We start from the raw sequence: 23,029 nt of genomic DNA, 5'->3' as shown, positions 1-23,029 counted from the left end.
TTAGGATACTAAAATAGCTTTAAAAATATTTCACATAGAAATCATGGAAGGACATTATGACATGAACATATTTTCAGTAATTTAATTGAGTTATACACATTTGATTACAGGAAATTGGAGGCATACTTCGATCTTTAGAAGATGCTCTTGCAGAGGCTCAGCGAGTTAATACTAAGTCTCAAAGTGCATTTGACCTTAAAAAGAAAAACCTGGCAAGTGAAGAAAACAAACGCCAAGAGCTGGAAAAAAATTTGGTAGAGGTAAGTAAATAAGCTTAATTTCCATTAATGTACATTTGTCCGTTCTGTTAATATTTAGTGAGTACCTACTGTGGACTAAGTTCGGTTGTTTGGACTGGTTATTTAGCAGTGGAAAAAATAGTCACAAGTCCTTGCCATGTGGGTCCAGTCAGGGAAATGATGATAAAATAAGTAAACTATATGGTATATTGGACAGTGATAACTGATGGGGAAAAAAAAATCATGGAAGACGATTGAGTTTAGAAGAAGAGGGTATAGTTTAGGATTTAGATTATTTAGCTGTTTAAGTATAGAGTTACTGTTGGCTAAGGTAAAGACTAGAACAAAATTAGAGTAGGAAAAGTAAGTGCAGTATCAACATGATCAGCTTGAGATACCTATTAGGTATTTTGAGTGGTGATTCTGATTAGGAAGCTAAATATATGAATATTAAATCCAGTCTTTAAAAATACAGATTTGGAGTTAATCAGTATATATGAGTTTAAATTTATGAAGCTGGATAAAATTATAAATTGTGAGTACATAGAGTTTTAAAGTTTGAGTCCTGTGATAATTTGACATATAGAAGTTAGAGGACATGGAGAAGAATGAGCAAGGAGATGAAGAGTGGATGAGGGAAATCACATGAGTAAGTTGTCTTAGAGACCATGAGAATAAATATTTTGAAAAGTGGCTGTGAGATCCTGACCAGAGTTTGTTCATATTCTTGGAAAATCACAGCAAAAAAAATATGAGTGAGTGAATATAACTTAAGAAATGTTACAAAAAATTAAAGGGTGTGGGAGCTAACTGAAGGATAGTCTTTTTTGGACTTGGTTTTACATAGAATAAATTACATTATATAGTATTGATGGAAAAAATCTAGTAGTAAAGGCAGCATTTGTGATTCAGAAGAGAGAGATGAAAAAATTGTTGAAATAAGGTCCCTCAGTCAGAGTAGGATTGGAACTGGTGTGCATTTTCAGGAAGTAACCTTTGCAGAAGGTAGAAGTAACATCCATAGTGACAAAAGAGTCAAGTATATAATCTCATATGCAGGTAGATGAATGGGTGTGAAATGGAGCTTACAGAAGTTCTCTTAAGGGTAATTCTGTTATCCCAGTGAAATATACATTTGCCTTTTTATTAGAAAAAAGTTAACTTCCCAGAAAAAAATATTTCTTTGTATTGATAAGAATTTAGACAATTTTAAACCACTGTGAATATGTTTGTTTGTACTCAGTTTATCATTTCTTTTTTAATCAGGTTTTAAAGCTTTAAATGTGCGCACCTGCCTTGGTTTTGGCTTATTTTCCTTAATCTTGCCAGGCCCTTAAGCTTCATGCAGGGCCACTGATTGCTCTTTTTTGGTCTCCTTTTCTGTATCCTATTATTCTTCTTGATCTCTGAATGTTAGCATGCCTCAGGCTAGCACACAGACTTTTTCTCTTTACACATGCTTCTTAGGCGTCTCATCTAGCCTTGTGGCTCTAAATGCTGTCAGTCTTACATGTTGATGCCTTCCAATCCTAAACTAGGTTTAATTTTTCCTGAACTAGGTGAAGCAGATTCATTGTGCACTGATTATTGACTGGTCTTGAGTCCAGTTAAACAGAACACACAGATAAAACATTATGTAGATTTATTATTTCCAGATAGCTTCAGCAGAAGCCTAGAATTTATTGTGAGCTGGTTCCACAAGGCTAAGAAAACCTTCCTTGAAGCAGATGGAATCTCATCTGCATCCCAACAACAGCTGAGGGACCTCAGAAAGCACCCTGCTCTGGGATTTATACCCTAAGGCAGTGATGGCAAACCCATCATTGAAAGATCTAAAAGGTCCACTATCACGGCCCTAAGGTGATATGAGGTAGGTGCCAGGCTGAAGAATTGAAAGATATCCTGTTTCTGGGAAGGACTCGAACCAGAGTCCTGGCTGATGCAGCCTCCTTAACTCAGAATATTGTATGACCAGCACATTCTATGGCTATTCTTGAGAACTACCAGCTGGAAAGGAACCAATTAGGTCAGTCCATGACCACCCAGAAAACAATCCTGCAATCTATCCCCTGACCCAGACACCCCCTTTAACAAAGCTAACCTATTTCCAATGCCTCTGGATCTCTCCAAATCCAGAACAGAAGGACGTTTGTCTTTTTATTTTGTTGTAACACCTTGACCCACACTATGCAACATTGCAGAGCAAAAGCCAGAATAGGGACTATTATCACAAGCACGGTGATCAGGCCTGCCTGGAGAATGATTTAGCTCAGATCCAGTGATCCAAGTATAGAGTTATTAAAGTGTTCAAAGAAGAATCCTGCAAGTAATCTCACTATCTGCAGCTTATGGGCCTGCTTCTGGACCTCGTCTATCATTGTCTCTCCAACAGGGGGTATTGGCAGTCACATACACTCTTTCCAGTTGGGCTCACAGAGTTTAGAGCAGTTCTTCTGTCTAAAACGATCTTTTTTAGGGAGTATGGTGATGTCTGGATGGCTAAAGGAGTGGCAGTGGCATTTGTGAAAGCAATATCTGCTGTCAAGGACAGGTTTCTCTTGAGTACTGACTGCAGTGTATGACTCTTAAGATCTCATAGTGAGTCATTTACATTTCCTGGTAGGTCCTAGGACCTCCGTAAGCCTGGTGTACAGTTACAAGCTGCTGACCCAGTGGTATGTCTCATTGCTAATGATATATAGCAGCACCTCCAGTAGTCCTGGTATACATGATCCTGCCATCTGCCAGCTTTTCAGACATGGCATTGCCGTTTTGTATTTGAGTTAACCCTATACTGTCCATAGAGAAAATTGTAGCACTTGGATGCACATAGCACCTTTTCCCTCATTTTATTGTTCAATGACACATTTATGGATGTGGAACCATTGGTATTTGCCAGTTAAATCTCATTAATGTCATAGGTGCATAAGCTCACTTTCCCACAAACAGATTTTTTCATGAAGCTCCTACACAGAGGACTCATACCAGTCCAGTCTGTTTTCATCATCACTCCTGGGACACTTCTCATCTCTATAATCAAAGGAATATTATGAGAGTACTCTTAAGAGTCTTAAGATTTCATTAATTTTGATTGTGACATTTTGCCTTAGTCAAGTAACACAAGGTACATGTGTTGCCCCAGCATTAAGATGTTCAGTCTCCACCAGTGCTGAGCATTAAGATATTCAGTCTCCACCAGTGTAAGCAAGGGGTTACTTGTTCAAAAGGGATCCATCTGGGAGCCACCTTAAGCAACTTCTGTGTCCAAAATTAAAGAGGCTGGTACATCTCAGTGATATTCAGTCTGATAGATCATTGTTAGACTCCATCAAGAAGGCCTTTTTTTTTTTTGGTGCTTTCAAGGCAGGCAGTGGAACCACTGAGCTAAATCCCCAGCCCCTGAAGGCCTTTTTGATGGGTCAGACAGTTGTTACATTATAACAGTATTTTGTGACATGTTTTTATGTAGCAAGTTTTTAGATTAACAAAGTTATATGTTATTTGCCACTTAATTTGGAGTAGAGTGCTTTTGTTGAATAGCCAGTTGGGCCTTGGATAGCTTGGGGGACAGGCAGAAGCAAATATGCCTCACTGTTAAAGGCTAAGTTCTTAGCTCTGAGAGGACATACTCTTTCAGGAGGTAGTGATGTTCTGCATTACAAGCATCCAAAATATCAATGCAAGTAATGTACTCCACAGTGGGAATCCTGTCATTGGCACCCAAATGCCCCCCCCCCCCCAACAAAGAACCACAGGTTACTGCTTTCATCCCTAAACTCCCGAGGTCATCAATTTAGTTTGTCCCCTAAGGCAGTGGTGGTGAGCCTGTAGCATTCCTGCAGCAACAGGCTGTTTGTACCATTGAAAGCTCTAAAAGGTTACCATCAATGTCCTAAGGAGACCTGGAAGTACTGTCATATAGGGTCTAGTATCCAAGAATTCTTGAACAATCTGAATTCCCTTTGATTCCCCACTCTCATCTTGACAGCAGTTTAAGGCCATTGTCCTCCTTTGGATATTTAGATACTATATTCCCATTCCTGACTGTGCCACTGAGCTATTTGAATCTGTAATGTTCATTTACCAAACAAATATGATAGCTGTGTGTATAGGGTTTCCTGGCCTTTCTCCGCATCTGTCCTTTAGATTAATGAGTCTCCATTTCTATGAAGGCCTGTTTGGTGTGGGTTGGTTCCCTCTCAGATGCTTCAGGGTCACTCTGACTACCCATTTCCTGTCTCTGGGACTTGGAATGAGCAATTACTTGCATTGGAACCACTGAGCTAAATCCCTGGCCCTTCTACATTTCTTTCTCTTTGTCTCAAACCATGCATACAGCATGCATTCACATCTGTGATAGAGTGACCTGTGTCCCACTTAACTGTGCTTCCTTCACCATAAAGCATCTACCTCGATGTCCCACTCCTGAACCCTTTAGGCTTATGTCTCTGATTTTAGCTGGGGATTGGGGGGTAGGCCACTCTACCTTCATCAGTATGCCAGACTAGACCCTGTTCACCATGCCACTTTTGTGAAGCAGGTTTACTATGCACTACTCTCCAGCCTGTCTGTCACATAAGACATTTCATACCCAACAAATTGTATGAAATATTTATTATTCACAATTAGGTATTAATTGACAAAGACTCAGGAAAGCTACCAAGAGGAATAGAGTCTTTTCTTTGTATGCCCCCACTTGATCTGCTGCTGAAGGACTCTAGAAAGCAGCCTGCTCTGTGATTTATACCCCCAGGGCAATGTATGTTGCTGGGTTAAAGCAGTAGATCCTGTTTCTAGGGAAGGACTAGAACAGAGAGCATGCACTATTTAGGCGTTTCCCTTATCTCAGGATATTTCTTGTCTAGCACATTCTATAGTTATTTTTGGGAACTGCATCTGAGAAATGGGGAGAGCTGGGGCAGTCCAAAGCCATCCAGAGAATAGTCCTGCAAATGCCAAATGCATTTGTCCAGATACTTAATTAACATTTTTACCCAGATGTCTAAGAAAAAGTGTTAACTATGGTGAAATCATAAATTTCCCCCTACCTACCCAAATCTACCTGAATTACTGAATTTTCTACATGTCAGTAAATGGTACCACTATTACCAGAGATTTCCCCTTTTTTCTTAGATGCCATATCACAAATGCCTATCAGCACATTCTGTTGACTTTAAAAGTATATCCAGAATACAACCACTTTTTAATACTGCCATTACCACCAACCTCTTTCGAGCCATCATCCTGTCCCAGGAGTGCTCCTGCAATACTGTCCTTGTTAGTTACCGTACTTTTACTCTTGCTGCATTATAGTTTGTTTTTTTGTGAAACTAAAATATAAATTGTATCATATCAATTCATGCTAAATACTTCAGTAGTTTCAATATCATGCATATAATTGAATCTAAAGTCTTCTTCATGACCTTCAAAGCATTTCATGTTGTGATCCCTGGCTCCCTCCTACATTTTCTCACTTGCTTCAGTCACATTTTCTCAAATACCCAAATAAGTTTCCCAGGACTTAACAAGTACAGGGCTGTAACTGTTTGCATGTTAACTTGTTACTGTAGGCTTCTGCTCAAATGTCATCTCACAAAGGTTTTCCCTTTTTATAAAGTAGTTCCTATCACTTTCTGTTCCTTGACCTTGGTTGATTTGTTTATCATATCTTTACCCTAGAATATAGGTTTTATGAGGACAGTCATAATCTTTGTCATAGTCTTTATCATAGTCTTTGTCTCGTGGTTTTTCGGGGTTTTTTTGGTACTGGGGATTGAACTCAGGACCTTGCGCTTGCGAGGCAAGCAGCAGAACCACTGAGCTAAATCCCTGGCCCCAATAGTCTTTGTCTTTAATGGGTTAGAACCGATTATACTGGGTTTGTACCCAGGATATAGTAAGTACCTGCCTAAGAAGTATTTGATGATATATGTGCTAATCAAGTGTCCCAGAATTTCTGATCACATTCATGTAAATGAGGTAGCTAGATTTTTTTTCCCAGTGATGATGTCTTATATAGTATCAGGTATCTGGTCACTATTTAAAAAAATACTAAGGGGCCATGGATTTAGCTCAGTGGTGCCTCCATCTGTCTCGCAAGTGCAAGGTCCCAAGTTCGATCCCTGGTACCAAAAAAAAAACAAAAAAACTATTAAGCATTAGTGATACATATTCCACAGTTGTTTAATACTGAAATCTTATATCCTTTAATATTTTATAAAATATTTTCATATGCTTGCTTTTAATGCTAAAGCTTAGTGTAGGATGGCTGTTACTTCAATTTTATAGATTTAGGAACTAATTTTTAGCTTTAAGTGGTTTAAAATCTGCATTGAATTTTGTTAGCCCAATATCCCCTGGATTTTACTGTCACATACAGAATGACAATATTTCATGTAATGTAAAAGTTATATTCCAGAAATGTAGAATGAATTTCAAAATGGGTATTAGTATTTAAAGTTGATGGTTATTTTCTTTATTCCCTCTTCAAATTGCTAGAAAATACAATGACATAAGGGTATATGTGTGTAAAAAATGGATGTTTTTCCTAAAGTACAATATTTACCAATTTGAAATTCTTCCCAAAGGATTCTAAAACTTTAGCAGCAAAGGAGAAAGAAGTTCAGAGTATAACAGATGGGCTGCATGGCCTTCAAGAAGCAAGTGATAAAGACGCTGAAGCTTTGGCTGCTGCACAGCAGCACTTCAATGCTGTTTCCGCTGGTTTGTCCAGTAACGAAGATGGAGCAGAAGCAACTATCGCTGGTCAAATGATAGCCTGTAAAAATGACATAAGTAAAGCTCAGACAGAGGCCAAACAGGTAAATACAGATACTAAGCACTATGTGATTGCTTTTTTCTTTTTACAGAATATTGAAAATAATCAGTTCATTGTCAAGGAACTTTCTTACTTAATTTTGCTGCTCTGTAGTACCTCATACATTAAAATTCAAATATGTTGATTGTTAAATATCGGTAACATTAGATTGTCAAGGTGCTGTACAACAAATTATCATAGCTCAGTTCATAACTAGAGGAAATAGTTTATTAAGTTTGTAACATTGTTTGGAATGTTGGAAGTTAGTTTATTCTCATCTTTCCTGGTTGTTTTTATTGACATAAAGCTGAAGTTTTGAGCTTTAACAGGAAAACAAAACTGTCTTCATCATTGTTTTGCCTACCATTTCTAGTTCTTAAAATCTTTACATTTCCAAGGGAAGTATCTCTGCCACACATTTATTCACATTCGTCTTTGGTCTCATCACTAAGATTTTAAGTTATTACAATCTATTAAATGATTTTTAAATTTATTAATAGTGCAACTTAAAGTCCTGTGAATACAAGAGTTTTGCTGGCAGAAAAATATGTATATATAGTGTATACATTCTTTTATTTTCTTAATTATTATTTTTATTAGTCTTGAAGATTGAATCTAGATCCTTCACATTAAGCTATATCCCCAGTCCATTTTTTATGTTGAGGAGATCTTGCTAACTTGCCCATTCTCGGTTTGAATTTGGGATCTTCCTGCTCGGCCTCCCATAGTACTAGGATTGCAGGCCTGTACCATAATACCCAGCTCTTTTTTTTTTTTTTAAAATACTCAGCTTGAAAATATATGCATGGAAGCATTTGTATTTACTATTCATACTCAAATTTTTCTATTAATAACATATTTGTAACTTTTCCTTCAGAAATGAGTCACAAAAATTTATAAAAACTCAATTGAAGAAAGACTTTAAATTGCTCAGTTGTTTTTTTCTCATTCAGGATATTCCTATCTAGACCTTAAAATACTAGCATGAATTTAAAACATACTCTCTCAGTTTTATGAACTTCAGATTTCTGAAATTCGGAAGTTCTAGTATTTAAATGTCAGACTCCTGGCATTTAAATTTCTCTGTCAATTTAGGAAATTTCTTTATTTCTAATGGCTGTTAATATCACTTAATGCACCTTCTCCACTGTTATTAGACAATACTCAGAGTGAACACTTATGGAAAGGAACTGAGTTGCGATTTCTAGCTTTCTGTTGTGTTTTTAATTTAACTAGCAACTGAGTTATTCTTTGATATAAGTTTTCAACTTGGTTAATATGTCGTATTTACACATATTAAAAATATAGACATTGCAAATTACTTAATGATTTACATTAATCATATATTCTTACTCTGAGTAGTTTTGAGGAGAAAATATTATGAAATGATTGCTCTTTTGAAAAACTAATCCTCCAAGAGACCACATTTTTCAAGGCTGAGATCTCTTAAACCTTTCTGAATCCATGGCCATTTAATTACTGTTACTATCTGCCTCATGTAATGTTACATTTTTCTATCACAGGCCCAAATGAAATTGAAACATGCCCAGCAGGAATTAAAGAATAAACAAGTAGAAGTTAAGAAGATGGATGGTGGCTATAGGAAGGATCAAGAAGCTTTAGAAGCTGTAAAAAGACTAAAAGAAAAACTTGAAACAGAAATGAAGAAATTAAATTATGAAGGTTTGCTTTTATCATATGATAATATGGGAGGTAGTAATTACTGATAGACCAACCTAAGGAAATAAGAATGCATGAAAATGAAACATTATTTACTCTGTTAATAGGTATGAATGTAAAAATTATTTGTAAATATAGTCAGAAAAATAAATATAAAACAGCCCTTTGAATTTTTGAGAACTCTATTGAAAATTTCCTTCTTCAAACACTTTAAGGCTCAGAAATGTCATTGTATATATCTACATGAGTAAGTAATTTATATGCTGTTCCCTGGAATAATTTTGTCATTGAAAATAATATCTCCTTGACACTTGAATATTAAGCATGCTTTTTTATTTAGTACTTACCAGAATTTTTTTTTTTTTTTTTCTTTTGAGACAGGGTCTCATTTTGTAGTTCAGGGTGACCTCAAACTTCCAGCTATCCTCCTGCCTCAGCCTCCTGAGTGCTGAGATTATAGGCGTGCACCACTGTGCTGGGCAGAAATTTATATTTTCTATCTAGGAATGCTTTGGAAATAGAAGCTACTTAAATTTTCCTTTACACAGTAAAGTTTTTAGACTTAAGTTTCTATTTACTTATGATTCATTCCTCAGAAAAGAAAGAAGAAAACCTTTTGGAAAAGCGCAGACAACTATCTCATGATATCAGTAGATTAAAAGAAACATATGAAGCTCTCTTGGCCAGATTTCCCAATCTTCAGTTTGCATACAAGTAAGATATTTAAACTTGTATTTTAATTTAGTAGTAATCGATACAGATTTTTACTTAAGGAAATTATTGGAATTTGCTTTTCTTTTATTGATGTATTTCCCTGATTATTTAAATGTTTCAGATGTGGTAGGGATTTTTGTGAAATTTAATGGCTCCTGATATCACTAATCTTACAATCAAATCATTAGGGTAATTTAATTTCAACTCAATGTTTTTGAAGTTACTGTATCTTTACTGTTAAATAAGTACATTTATATCTTAGTTTTTTTGTTGCTATGTGGGTTTTTTTATGGAATACAATAATTCTGTCTCTTAAGTTGTTTTTGTTACATTATAAACTTACTGAAAAGATTTTTAATTGATTTGAAAAGAATAACTGACTAGTCAATCTGGGACATTTTTAAATTTTTATTTTGGCAAAACTGCGTTTCTGCTTTCATTCCAGTCCAAAGTTCTTGACTAAGAAAATATAACTTTTTCGGTTTCCTTATCTATGATTGAGTTTTGTCAGTGTTTCTGATTTAGAGATCCAGAGAAGAACTGGAATAGAAATTGTGTAAAAGGACTTGTGGCTTCTCTGATTAGTGTGAAAAATACTTCTGCGACAACAGCCTTGGAATTGGTTGCTGGGGAACGACTCTACAATGTTATCGTAGACACAGAGGTAAATTGATTTTAATGAAAGAAAATTTAAAATTGGTGCTTTTCTTGGAAAATTATGGTGCTAAAAGAATTGGATACTTTTAATATGTATGGTAAAACTGTTCAGTTAATGACTTTTTGATAACTATTCTAAAAGAAGTATAGTGCTAAAAGAAGTATCATGCTTGCTTAGAAACTCGAAATGCACATTACCAATCTTAGATTTTCTTTTTTCTGCAAGTTTGTATTTATTTGTTTGTAAAATTGAGAATTTATTTTTAATATCAGTCTTCCCATCAAGAAACATTAAATTTATCTGTATTTCTTAAATTCGCATTTTCTGTCCTTCAGCAGAATGTTCTTATTCACATAAATGTTACATATTCATTATCAAATTTACTTCCTTAGGGTTTTTAAAATTTCTTTTGTATATTTAAGGTATACAATATATTTTGATATATGTATATAGTGAAATAATTGGTATAGTCAAACATACTAACATATCCATCACCTTTCATTGTTGCTTTTTTTTCCTTTGGTGATAAATTCCTAAAATCTACTCTCTGGTAAATTTTCAGTATACAATACAATCTGCATGCTATACATTTTATCTCTAGGATTATCCTGTGTAATTGCAAATGTGTACCCATTCGCCTACAACCTATTTCTATCCATTCCTCTCCCTTGCTGTTCCTGATAATGCTGTTCACTCCCTCTTTCTATTTCACTCTTTTTTTTTTTTAATTTTGTATGTATGTGAGATCATGCACTATTTTCGTCTGTCTGACATGTCACATGGCATACATCTATTCCAGGTTCATCCAGGTTGTGAAAAATGGCAGTGTATCCTTTTTTACAAATGAACAATAATTTACTGTATGTATTCTTAAGCTTTTGATTGTTCCAAATAGAAAGTACTAAACATTTACTTGATTATGGATTCCTGAACTTGCACTCTTTCTGTTTTAATGTTTACTCTTATCATTAATTTTTTTAAAATTTCAAATGCATTTCTTAGGTTACTGGTAAAAAGCTACTAGAAAAAGGAGAATTGAAACGCCGTTACACTATAATTCCACTCAATAAAATTTCAGCCAGATGTATTGCTCCAGAAACTTTGAGAGTTGCTCAAAATCTTGTAAGTCTTACTTAGTTATGCAGAGCCACAAATTTTCTAACTTTGATTCTTTAAAAAATTAAAATAGAAAAAACTAAGATTTGCTCTTTTGCAGTTGGATAGCAAGAGAATAGAGGTATTGGATGACTAGATCTCCCTTTGATTCTTCAGACTTTAGTATTACAATATCTTTAACTTTAGATTCAGTCACATAACTATCATTTGGTAGTGAAAATTATATTTCTGAACAGTTAGACTTGAACTTATAAGCACTTAAAATTCTTCAGCATTTTCTTATAGCAGGCACACTTAAGCTGCCTGCAGTGACAACCATTGTTTAAGGTATTAATCAATATTCCAGAGTTGCTTTTTTATTAGAGTTCTCTCGGATTGCTATTCAGCTTTTGGACATACAGTACATTGCAGGTGACTAAATCCCAGTTTGATGTTGAGGGGGATTTATAGTGGTATATTTATTAGTAAGAAAGTAGATGTGTACAAAGAAATACATTTAGAAAACTCCCATGTGCATATAATATTGGGTTAAATCATGAAGTTAATCATAACTAATTTTAGCACCAAAATTAGTTTATTGACCAGGCATTCCAGGTGTGTGAGTTGAAAAGATAGTTCTATAAAACCCAGAAATAACATTTGTAAGTAAGATACTAAATCAATATCTAGTGTCCTTATTGAAATTGAGAAGCTTTCAGTAAAATTATTTCAAAATACTATTGTATTGATATGTATACTATGAAGAGAGGGAGAGTAATTAATTCAAAGATAGTGTGTTGGATTGGTATTTCCCTTATGTGAAAAATCATCTTTGTTTCAAAAAGGCTGAGGAAGTTTATTCAACTCTGATCAAGTTCCCTTGTTAGGAGAGTTTGAGTAACAGCAAAAATACTTCCTCCTAGATTCTATCGCCAGATCTGTTTAATTGTTATATAGTACTGTCCTTATTGTCAATTCTTCTGCTATTAAACTTCATAGGGAAAGTTTAATTTTTCTACAAAGATGGATGAAGTAGGCATAAAGGAAGATTGTAGAGAGGAAATTGGATCATACTAGAAGACAAGGCAGGGGGGCTTTTTCTGTTATTTTTACTCCCTTAATGGTTGTGTTTTGATATTTGTAATTGGCAGATAGCTATTATAGTATATTTAATTTGTGTAAAAAGTATTCAATGTGGAAAAACCAAATTACTAATGATTGAAACAAAACAATTAATACAGTTTGATTGACCTGGAAATTACTATACCTTAAGAAATGTGTGCTTACATAGTCTGTTTCAGATTTAGGAAGTTGGTGCTGGCTCATCCATTATGGAAGTTATTATAATCTATGATACTGTAGTTAAATATTTTAATTACCAATAGATTCTTCTGTGTTTAAAGCTACAATGTTTTCCCTAAAACTTTGGCTTTTATGCATCTCTAGTGAATTTTTAAAAATTAATAAAAGGTAAATACTACTTAAACCTCTGTTACAGCCGTTGTTACTGTTTTAAAAAAAAAATTTGAAAGGAAGTAGTATGTACTGTGATATATGTTATTTTTCCTTCAGGTTGGTCCTAACAATGTTCATGTGGCTCTTTCCCTGGTTGACTATAAACCAGAACTTCAGAAAGCAATGGAATTTGTCTTTGGAACAACATTTGTTTGTGACAATATGGACAATGCTAAAAAGGTGGCCTTTGATAAAAGGATAATGACTAGAACTGTAACTTTAGGAGGTGATGTATTTGATCCTCATGGAACATTGAGTGGAGGTAAGTTTTATGTCCTTTTGTCTTTACTACACTATGGTAAACAGGGTGGGCTTCTTTCTTTATTAAACAGAGAATATGTAAAATATTTAGGAATTGGGTGACCCCTAAACAATTAAATTCAGACTGTGATTCCTAGTCTTTGATTAGAACTAAAACTAAAGCCAGCACAGGCTTTATATTTAAGATCAAACATTTATGTCCAAAGCCTTAATATTAATCTAAGGGTTGAGTGAATTTTTGAATACCTACAATCTGACAGGTATGTAATAATACTGAGAAATTACAGTGTCAAAGTCTTCAAGGGGACTGCTAATTAATCCTATAGTGTTATTAATCTCAGATCTATTCCTTTTATATTTTTGCTTTGTTTTTCCTATTAGGCTATTCCAGTCACTGATATTTGATACTAGGATATTTTTGCTTGCTTATTCTTACTTTTTGTCCACTTGTAGTCAGGGAAATGTCTTTTTTTTAAGGTACATTTTTTTTAGCCCAACTACCCACTTATTCAGAAAACCTGTTAACTCACGTCAGTGCTGCCACTGTTCCTGTTAAAAGTAAAAATCCTGGAGAATGGAACCTTACTGCCTTAGGAGAGGAATTCCTAACCATATTCCTAAGCATATTTTTTTCTTGTTCCAATATTTGCCACATTGATTTTCCAAGTCTGTGAAAAGAGACAATATAGTAAAAAATAGTCAATAATATTCTTTACTAGGCAGTAATGTAAGACTATGCTGTCCAGTACACTTGTCACTAGCCATTTGTGTCTCTTTTCAAATAATAAATTAAAATAATTTTTCAGTTGTAGTATAGTAGTTGTATTTCAAGGGCTCAAACTAAAATGGTTAGCAGGTAATTGGACAATACAGATACCAAAACATTTCTGTCATTCTATAAATCCCTATTTTATGGGCTTTAAATAATTTCAACGCATTTAATCCGTAATAACAACTATAAAGTAGGCACATTACTATCATCTCCAATATACAATTACAGAAATTGAAAATTTAGAGAGGTTAAATAACTTGCTAGTAAGTGGCAAAACTTGGAATTGGAAACCAGGCAGTTTGATTTCAGAGTCTATGCATTTAACCCAGTAGGCTGTATAAAGTCTCTTGATGCATCAAGTGACTTAATGTTTTTCTAGACCGATTAAATGAATTCCATCCTCAAGTATCAGAATCCTCAATACACAAAAAATTACTAGTATCTGCAAATGGAAAGTGGAAAGAAACTAAGTACTTTTAAATATCTAAAAGAGAAGAAACTTTAGATTTCATTGATTTAAATATACTTAATTCCTCCTTAAGAGTTTGCAAATGTGTAATTCTGTATCTTATTAACAAAGTGCTCATAATAGCATTAGTACTTGACCTTGGCCTTCTTTCATCAACCTACAATGTTTTCTTACCGGTGTAATAGAGCCAGATGATCATGATTGTTTGTATAGTAATGTCAATCAATCATGTATGTTTTTAAGTTCAGGTTCATGAATTCTTTAGCTTCATAAGATCACCATAGGATTTTTTTATTGAATTATTTCCAGTACACTTCTCTAAGAAAAAATTTTATTGCTTAATAAATGTGTGGTAATTTAATGTCCAGCACCTGTTTCATATCTTTGTCAGGTGCTCGATCTCAGGCAGCTTCTATTTTAACCAAGTTTCAAGAACTCAGAGATGTTCAGGATGAGCTGAGGATCAAGGAGAAAGAGCTACAGGTTTTAGAAGAGGAATTAGCACGTCTTAAAAATACTGCTGAAAAGTAAGACTTTGGATTAAGCTCTATATCGCAAAGATTTACATGGTAGAAAATGATAGAAAGTTATTCAAAGAAATACAGCTTCTGACTTTTTTATATCTTTGTTTTTATTTAAAATATTTGAATAAATTGTAAGTTGATAATTTAGCTGTTATTCTTTTTTTTTTTTCTGATAAAAGGACTGCCTTTGTTGTGAGAAATGAGCAAAATCTAATTCACCAAAAGGGGAAAAAAGTCAAATATTCTGTTCTTGCTACTGATAACACATTTAGTATCTTGCTGGGGTTGATAGGAGAACCCTTAGAAAATCAGGAGACTGATAGCAGAGAATACTTGAGTTCTTGATTTGAGTTTACTTGATAAACTGTAACATCAATCAGTTGTAAGGAATTTACCATTTTTTTAAACTAATATATTCCACATTTTTTAAATGGAGTTAAAATTATTGTCTTCCTGTCAACCAGTTTCAGGGAAGAATACTCAAAATAGCATTTATGTTTTATGAGTTGTATCCTTTTCCCCTCAAATCTCATGAATTTCTAGTGACATCCTTGTATATTAACTTGGAATTTCACTGCAACTGAAATAGCTAAATACCTTCCACAGAAATGACTAAAGCAGCCACATACATCTAGGATAGAATTACAGAGTTTGCAGCAAAGTGCATTGTAAATGATGAAAGCCCCGTGTCTTAAGCAGTCTGTCTTACTACAAGAAGCAAGGAACATTATTAATAACATTTGAAAATGGAGAATAATAAATATATAACCAGACTTTTGGAATTTTATCTATAGTGACAATCTTATTTTTGTGGAGAGTAGTGACTGAGGTTTTTCTTTTAGGTAAGAATCAGCAGGAGGAGTTATTTTTTAGAAAACTTATCTATAAAAGATTAATTTTAGTGTTTTCTAAGAGCTGGGCATGGTGGTACACACCTGTAATCCCAGCATTTGGGAGGTTCGGGCAGGAGGATCACTGCAAGTTCAAGGCCAGCCTGGGCTACATAGTGAGTTCAGGGCCAGCCTAAACTACAAAGGGATACTCTGCCTCAACCCCCCCTAAAAAGATTAATTTTAGTGTTTTCTAAAATTAAGGTGTTTTTGTAAATAATTGTTATGGGTTTCTATCCATGTTTACCTTCAACAACCAAATCAGACTTGCTAAAATGAGAGTTGAATGTAGTTGATGCCTCAGAAACTTGAGAATTACCAATTTTCTTTTTTTGTTTTTCGGTTTTTTTGGTACTAGAGATTGATCCCAAAGCCGTTACATTGAACTATATCCCCAACCTTTTTTTAATTTTTCATTTTGAGACCAGATCTTGTAAGCTGCCCAGGCTGGTCTATAATTTACAATCCTCCTGCGTTGGTCTCCCAGATTGCTGGAATTACAGGTGTGTGCCAGCCACCATGCCCAGCTCATCAAGTTTTCTTGATGATGGGCAGCATATTGCTTATACTGTATGTTAGCTTATTTCAGGCAAGAGCCTGAAGCCTAATGTATGTCTCAAACCTGAGGAAATGCACAGGTTTTCATCAGAATTTAATTGTATATGGTACGTATTATAAACTTTTTCTAAGGTATCGCCAACTAAAACAGCAGTGGGAAATGAAAACTGAGGAAGCAGATTTATTACAAACAAAGCTCCAGCAAAGCTCATATCATAAACAACAAGAAGAATTGGATGCCCTTAAAAAAACTATTGGTAAGATTAAAACATTCTGTGCTTAAACCTCTTTTTCTTGCTATCCTTTTCTTATGTTTAGAAGACTCGTATTTTATGATACATGTGGGAGTGTTTCTGTGGGGTAAATCAAAGTGGGACTTCTGATCTTAGAATATGTTTATCTTTATTATATGTTGCCAATGTTTTGTCCATTTTTAACATTCATTTCCACCCATAGCATGTAAAAGCTCTATTTCTTCAAATCCTTTCCTTTCTAGACTCTTAAAGTTTTATAGTTTAATAGTTCTAAAAAGATAGCACATTAGCATTTTCATTGGCATTTAGTTTGAATTTCCCTGATCACTGATGAAATTTAGAATCTATTTTTGTATGTTTATTGGATCTTTGGGTTTCTGCTTCCCTGAATTTCGTATTTATTTCTTGTGCCTATTTTTTCTAATTGATTGCTTATGTTTTTTCCCCATTTTTCTCACACTAAATAGTTATAATTTCTTGTAGATTATGTGCACTGCAGCTATGTTTTTTGTTTGATGTACTTAAAACTGTTTATAGAATTTTTGTTAAACAAATGTTTTTAATGTTGAATGTAAATCAATTTTATAGCTATCCCTAATTTTAAGAAGCGTTCTTGTACTTTTTCATCAGAATTTAATTTTATGATTGTTTATATGTTTCTTATAACTTAAGAATATCCACACACCGATTTGCACACTAATATTTTTATCCTGCAGTACAAAGTAGTGTAGAAAATTGTTCACTTGTGGCTTTAATGGTTATATTTTTACCTAAATCCTAACATGGCAGTATATGTCAATTTTGATATTATTTGTCCATTCTGCCTTGCTCTTTTAGTTTTAAATATTTTTCTTATGCTTCATCCTAGGCATATTTTCCACAATATTTCTTTACTTTAATGAGAGATTACTTCAGTGTGGATAAATGAACCAAGAACTACTGCAAGCTTTCTAATAACTAAAATTATAGAAAAATGGCATGGCTATATTATTAGCTTTGTTTTTAGAATACAGAGACATATTGAAAAAATGAGCAGTGAGGCTAAAAGATGTAAGTTCAGTGATAGTGTGGTCCAGTTCCCAGCACTAGGGAAAAAATACAAACATACTTGAGCTGTGATCTTTTCAGTCTTACTCAAAACCTTTTTAAAAGTAGGTAAGTTAAAGGTAAAGTTTGTTACTCAGGTTCATACCATTAGAAATAGTTTCAGATATTTTGATAATTCAAACATGGCTCTTGGGATTTCTGTTTCAATATACCATTTGTGGAATATGTTAGAGTAGTTCATTTTGTTTAAATTCAAATTTTCCAGGCCATTTCTTCTAGTAAATAAATTAAATTTTTCAGTCTCTATATGTTAATTTAGCTACATTTAACTACTTTATAATGCAGCGGAAAGTGAAGAAACCTTAAAAAACACCAAAGAAATCCAAAAAAAAGCAGAAGAAAAATATGAAATATTAGAGAATAAAATGAAAAATGCAGAAGCTGAGAGAGAAAAAGAACTAAAGGATGCTCAGAAAAAACTGGATTGTGCCAAAACAAAAGCAGATGCATCTAGCAAGAAAATGAAGGAAAAGCAACAGGTAATAACCTTTCTTGAAATGGAACAAATCTTTTAAAGTGATCATAATGTGTACCTAAAATGTACCAATAAACTCAATAAATAAATAAAAGAATAAAGTCAACATAGAATGAAATATGGTAGAGTATCATAGGTTGGCCTTATTCATCAGTATTAATTCCAAAATGTAAGTGAGTTGTATTTTTAAGAAATAAGCTACGCATTTACAAGCTAAATATTTTATTCTCTGAAAACCCTGTAATTGAATGTAACATGTGAGTATGGATTGCACTTTATATAGTAATTTTAGGGAAAGAGCAAAGTTGCCTTTTGTTAAATGTTTCCATCCAGGTGGATTATATGATGTAATGGTATTATTATCATATAAAAGATTTAGCAAGTTGTCATTTCTCTTTGTAACCACCTATGTGAATATACAGTGCTGAAGCAGTGGAGGAAAAGAATGTTACATTTATAAGGTATTGTTCACTTTAGATAGATAGTATCTCATTTTTTTTGAATAGTGCCAAAGCTATGTTTTTGTCTCCAGAGACAAAACTTTTATACAGTTTCATCCAAATCTTTCTTCAGTTTTTTTTTAAACTCACATTAAAATTCTATCATTAATTACTTGCAGAAAATATTTTCTAATGAATTAAAAGGCTATATTAGGAAATAAAATTAAAAAATTTTTTTGCACATTGAATAATTTTACTGAAAACTGCACTACTTCATCTCATGTAGAATTTTATATTCTTTTCCCTATAGGAGTAAAAGAATAAAGGAAATTATGTAGTAATTTATACCCTTAAAATTCTCTCTGTCCCTCCCTCAAGGAACCAGGAATCAAACTCAGGACCTTGTGCTTGTCAGGCAGGCGCTGGCACCACTGAGCTAAACCTCTGGCCCTTTTTTTTTTTAGTATAGGGAAGTAAACTTCCATTTCCTCCTCCTGGGGAAGCAGCTTAACATGTATTTTTGGTAATTGAGTTGTAACTAAGCAGTAAATTTTATGTAAACTTTTTTTTTCCAAGTGCTGTATATATTTTTCAGTACTTAAGGACCTGTGTAAATACGTACATCTTTTGTTTCTGTAGGAAGTTGAAGCTATCACCCTGGAGCTTGAAGAGCTCAAGAGAGAGCATGCATCCTATAAACAGCAGCTTGAAGCTGTAAATGAAGCTATCAAATCCTATGCAGGTCAGATTGAAGTAATGGCAGCAGAGGTAGCAAAAAATAAGGTAAGATTTATTTATCAAATTGGAGAAATAAATTGTCATCTATGAAATATTGAATTAAGATATTTGACTTTAGTGCTCTTGATGTTTTCAGTCTTGTCCTCTGAGCATGAAGGCAAAAATGATGATTACTGATGCAGAAAGAATCCTGAAATAACATCAGTGATTGCATTGGAGGCTACTGAGAATACAAAAATCACACAGTAATTTGAACACACAGAGTTTAAATAATTTTTTGTTGCAGGGGATACCAGGATTGAATCCAGGGCCTTTGTACTGAGCTATGTTTCTACTCCTTCTTTTTAAAATTTATTAATTTGAAACAGGTTCTTGTTAAGTCATTAAGTGGCCTGGGCTGGGTTTGAACTTGCAGTCCTCCTTGATTGCTGGCATTACAGGCATGCACCACCATGCCTGGCTATAAAAATATAATAGGGCCGGGGATTTAGCTCAGTGATGCTTCTGGCTACCTCACAAGTGTAAGATCCCAAGTATGATCCCTGGTACAAAAATAATTATTATTGTAATAGAAGTTTGGAATGTTTGGGATTGTTCACTAAGAGATTAAGAGGTTGCTAAAAATACAGGAACAGCAAAAGACTCTTAGGGCTGAGGAATAGATCTGTTTGCAGAAGGCATAACAGTAGCCTGCTGGTCCTGAAGTTTGCAGAGGTGCCAGGAGAAACTGTCTGCAATAAAATGCTGAATGTGTGTGGGACCTGTGAAAAATAGATTTCTAGGAATGCTGACCATCAGGTGTGGTACCCTGTGCTCAGATGCCAAGTGAAGCCATGCAAGCTATTAACAAGCCTGCCTTTGAGAAAAGCAGAATGGAATTAGCAAATCAAGCCCCTTCCTCCTGCAGTGTCCCTACAGTAATATTTACTGATTAGACTTAATATTGTTGGCATTTGCAAGGGAGAAGTGTCCCATTCTCAGAAGCAGGGCAACAAAGTGTAGTTTTGGGGCTGAGAGGATTTCTGATATTACAAAGACAGTTACCTGCAATTTAATGTTCAGAAACTGCCCCTCTTGTATATTATATATATTCTTATTTCTTCCTTTGCTTTTGATCTTGAATTTTATGTTATTTAATGCTATTTCTACTCCTATTTAGTTAGCCTTTATACTATTTTATGTTTAAGTCTTCTGTCATTTAGCTGTGCATACTGCTTATAAGTTGTTTGTATCAAATTCTATGTTAGCTAAATGCATATAGCACTTAACAGAATTTAATCCATTTAAAAATATTGTCATAAAGAGCATTTTTGCCTTTTGTTATCTGCTTCTATATTTTCTGTTACATTTTTCCCTTAAGATTATTTTAGTTATGGTAGTATGCTGTGCTTTGAAATACACATCTTTTCCTCTTGATTTTATTAGTTTTCTTTTTCACTTTTGTTTTGTAAACACATGTATTGCATCAGTAATGGAAAAACAACCTTTTTATCTACCACTTTTCTATTAGAAATCACCAGCTTTATATTTTATGTTGTTGAGTAAACATTCTGGAGTTTCTGTTAATTTTCTTTTTTAGTTTTTTTTTTTGGTAGTAGTTGGGATTGAACCTTGGCATCAATGTATGTTAGGCAGATGCTCTACCACTAAACTACATCCTCAGCCCTCAAATAAACTTTAAAGTTTTTTTCTGATTTGTTTTCATAAGTCACATATTTTTTGTCTCCTGGTATGCTATAACTTCTGCTATCCTTCATCATCAGAATTGTGTCCTATAATCTTTAACAATTAGAAAATATGTTTCCAAAGAGAAATGTAAAAATACAGCAATGTACTCTTTTCATAAACTCAAAACATGTACATATTTTTATAAAGAATATATGTTTCTATTAACCAGAAACAATAAAATGGATCACTTAGAAGTTTTAAAAGATTGTTCAGTTAGGATCCACATTATAAATTATTTCCTTTTGCAGATAGATCAGCGAGTTACATCTGCTGTGCAGTCTTTAACATGTAGATGTCAGAGAATCTTTGTCTGTTATTTTTCTTTTTAATGTCACCAGAGTTTTATTCCTTTTTTTGTTCTTCAAAAAATGGAAAATATATATTAGTTTTTAAGATGAATACCATAATTTATCTTCCTGAAAAAGACTTCTAATGATACAATTTAGACATTAAAAGATTTAAATTACTCTGGGTACACTCAACAACTTGAATGTAATGTGGAGTATTGTTTGTTCAAAATCATCTTGCTCGCAGATGAACATGCCTAAAAAATATACCTAAGTTTTTACTGTTGCTTGTGATTACTGTGATCTAGTCTTCCTTAGTTTTTTGTCAGGTTGGTCTTTTGTGTTTGCTTTTTTTTTTGTTTTTCTCCAACCTAGAAATGAGTTGAACTATGGTATTTGTTTCATTTTGTTTAGACAGTTGTGTGAGTTTATGATCATATGCTCTATTTTTTTTTTTTTTTTTTTTTTTTGGCATCGAAGATCGAACTCGGGACCTTGCGCTTTCGAGGCAGGCACCAGAACCACTGAGCTAAATCCCTGGCCCTTAAAGTTGGAGGTTTTTTTATTATTTTTTTTTTGGTACTGGGGATCAAACTCAGGTCCTTACACTTTCGAGGCAGGCAGCGGAACCACTAAGTTAAATCCCCAGCCCTATATGCTCTATCAAAAGGACAGTTAATTTCTAGAATGAAACCAAGGGACTTGGGGGATGGTCACAGAAGACTAAATCCCAACTGTAAGTAACGTTTTGGAGGATAAGTAGACTCGACCTTAAGAAGCAGGAGGGCCGTGAAAGAGAAAGCAGAATGTTTTTCATTTGTCCCACAGGTCTGTTCCAAAAAACGGTCTGTTCTTTTCCAATTTGTTTTGACCAATGCGTTAGAAACAAATGTTGTGACCTATTGTTGCTACTGATATGATCCACATGCCTTACATCTGTCTACAGTAGGAAAAAAAAGTAAAACCCAAACTTCCTTTTTTTTTTAACCTCTGATCTTTGTCCTTCCTGAGTCATTGTCATCTGGGAATCTGTCAGATTATCTTCCTGTTAACTACCCCAAATATTTTTCTGAGCCATCTCACAGATCAGCTTCCAATAGTCCCTCCTCCCACCCAATTGATTCCATCTACACTACATTGAATAATAATTTTGTTTCTAGCATGAATGTTGCATCCCAGGCAATTTTCCCCCTAGTGACAAACCAAGTTTTCTTTTGTGTGTAAATGCATTTGTCATTTTAATGTGTAGCAAATTAGATGACCCTCTGCCTATGATTACATTGACATCTTGCCTAGAAGTCTGTCAGACTTTGTAAAGTAAAAGTATTTACATACCTTTACTATATATTCTTTTTTTGTTTTGTTTTAGGAATCAGTCAGTAAAGCTCAAGAAGAGGTGACCAAGCAAAAAGAAGTGATAGTAGCCCATGACAGTGTAATTAAAACTAAATATGCAGAAGTAGCAAAACATAAGGAGCAAAACAATGATTCTCAACTTAAAATTAAGGAGTTAGACCACAACATCAGCAAACATAAACGGGAAGCTGAAGATGCTGCTTCAAAGGCATGTTTGTATTCATTTTTACCCTTAATCAAATTTTTTGTTTTGAGGCTGTTGGAAAATTCTAGAAAACTGCTCAATGAAGAAACTCAGTATAAATGACAGAACTACACCCTAACGTAATTTTGAAGTTACAGCTATGCTAAGTGCTTCTCAATAATCCTCATTTTCAAGATATGGTACAAAAATGTTTTATTTTCAAATTTAATTTCAGATAGCCCCATCTCTATGATGTCTATACCTAATA

The 23,029-nt window shown here is 34.0% G+C and overlaps 1 protein-coding gene across 2 annotated transcripts in view; it reads left to right on the top strand.

The window, feature by feature from the left end:
• The window catches only part of Smc2 (structural maintenance of chromosomes 2), a 51,913-nt gene that overhangs the window by 8,125 nt on the left and 20,759 nt on the right, over positions 1-23,029 (top strand). Inside the window, exons 9-20 of one of the 2 annotated variants that reach the window (XM_087183603.1) lie at positions 111-260; positions 6,827-7,060; positions 8,580-8,739; positions 9,333-9,450; positions 9,976-10,114; positions 11,111-11,230; positions 12,776-12,980; positions 14,612-14,747; positions 16,325-16,449; positions 17,839-18,032; positions 19,108-19,251; positions 22,591-22,785. In XM_087183603.1, the coding sequence (XP_087039729.1) occupies positions 111-260; positions 6,827-7,060; positions 8,580-8,739; positions 9,333-9,450; positions 9,976-10,114; positions 11,111-11,230; positions 12,776-12,980; positions 14,612-14,747; positions 16,325-16,449; positions 17,839-18,032; positions 19,108-19,251; positions 22,591-22,785 (1,920 nt within the window). The remainder of the gene's footprint in view (positions 1-110; positions 261-6,826; positions 7,061-8,579; positions 8,740-9,332; positions 9,451-9,975; positions 10,115-11,110; positions 11,231-12,775; positions 12,981-14,611; positions 14,748-16,324; positions 16,450-17,838; positions 18,033-19,107; positions 19,252-22,590; positions 22,786-23,029) is intronic. The other variant, XM_004848196.4, reaches the window with a different exon arrangement.

The sequence above is a fragment of the Heterocephalus glaber genome, unplaced genomic scaffold (assembly GCF_053883595.1).
Source record: "Heterocephalus glaber isolate CG9 unplaced genomic scaffold, H.glaber_assembly_v1.0 deba00001481, whole genome shotgun sequence".
NCBI classification, from domain to species: Eukaryota; Metazoa; Chordata; class Mammalia; order Rodentia; family Bathyergidae; genus Heterocephalus; species Heterocephalus glaber.
Note: the sequence above shows the minus strand (reverse complement) of the source record. Positions and strands in the feature narration are given on the sequence as shown.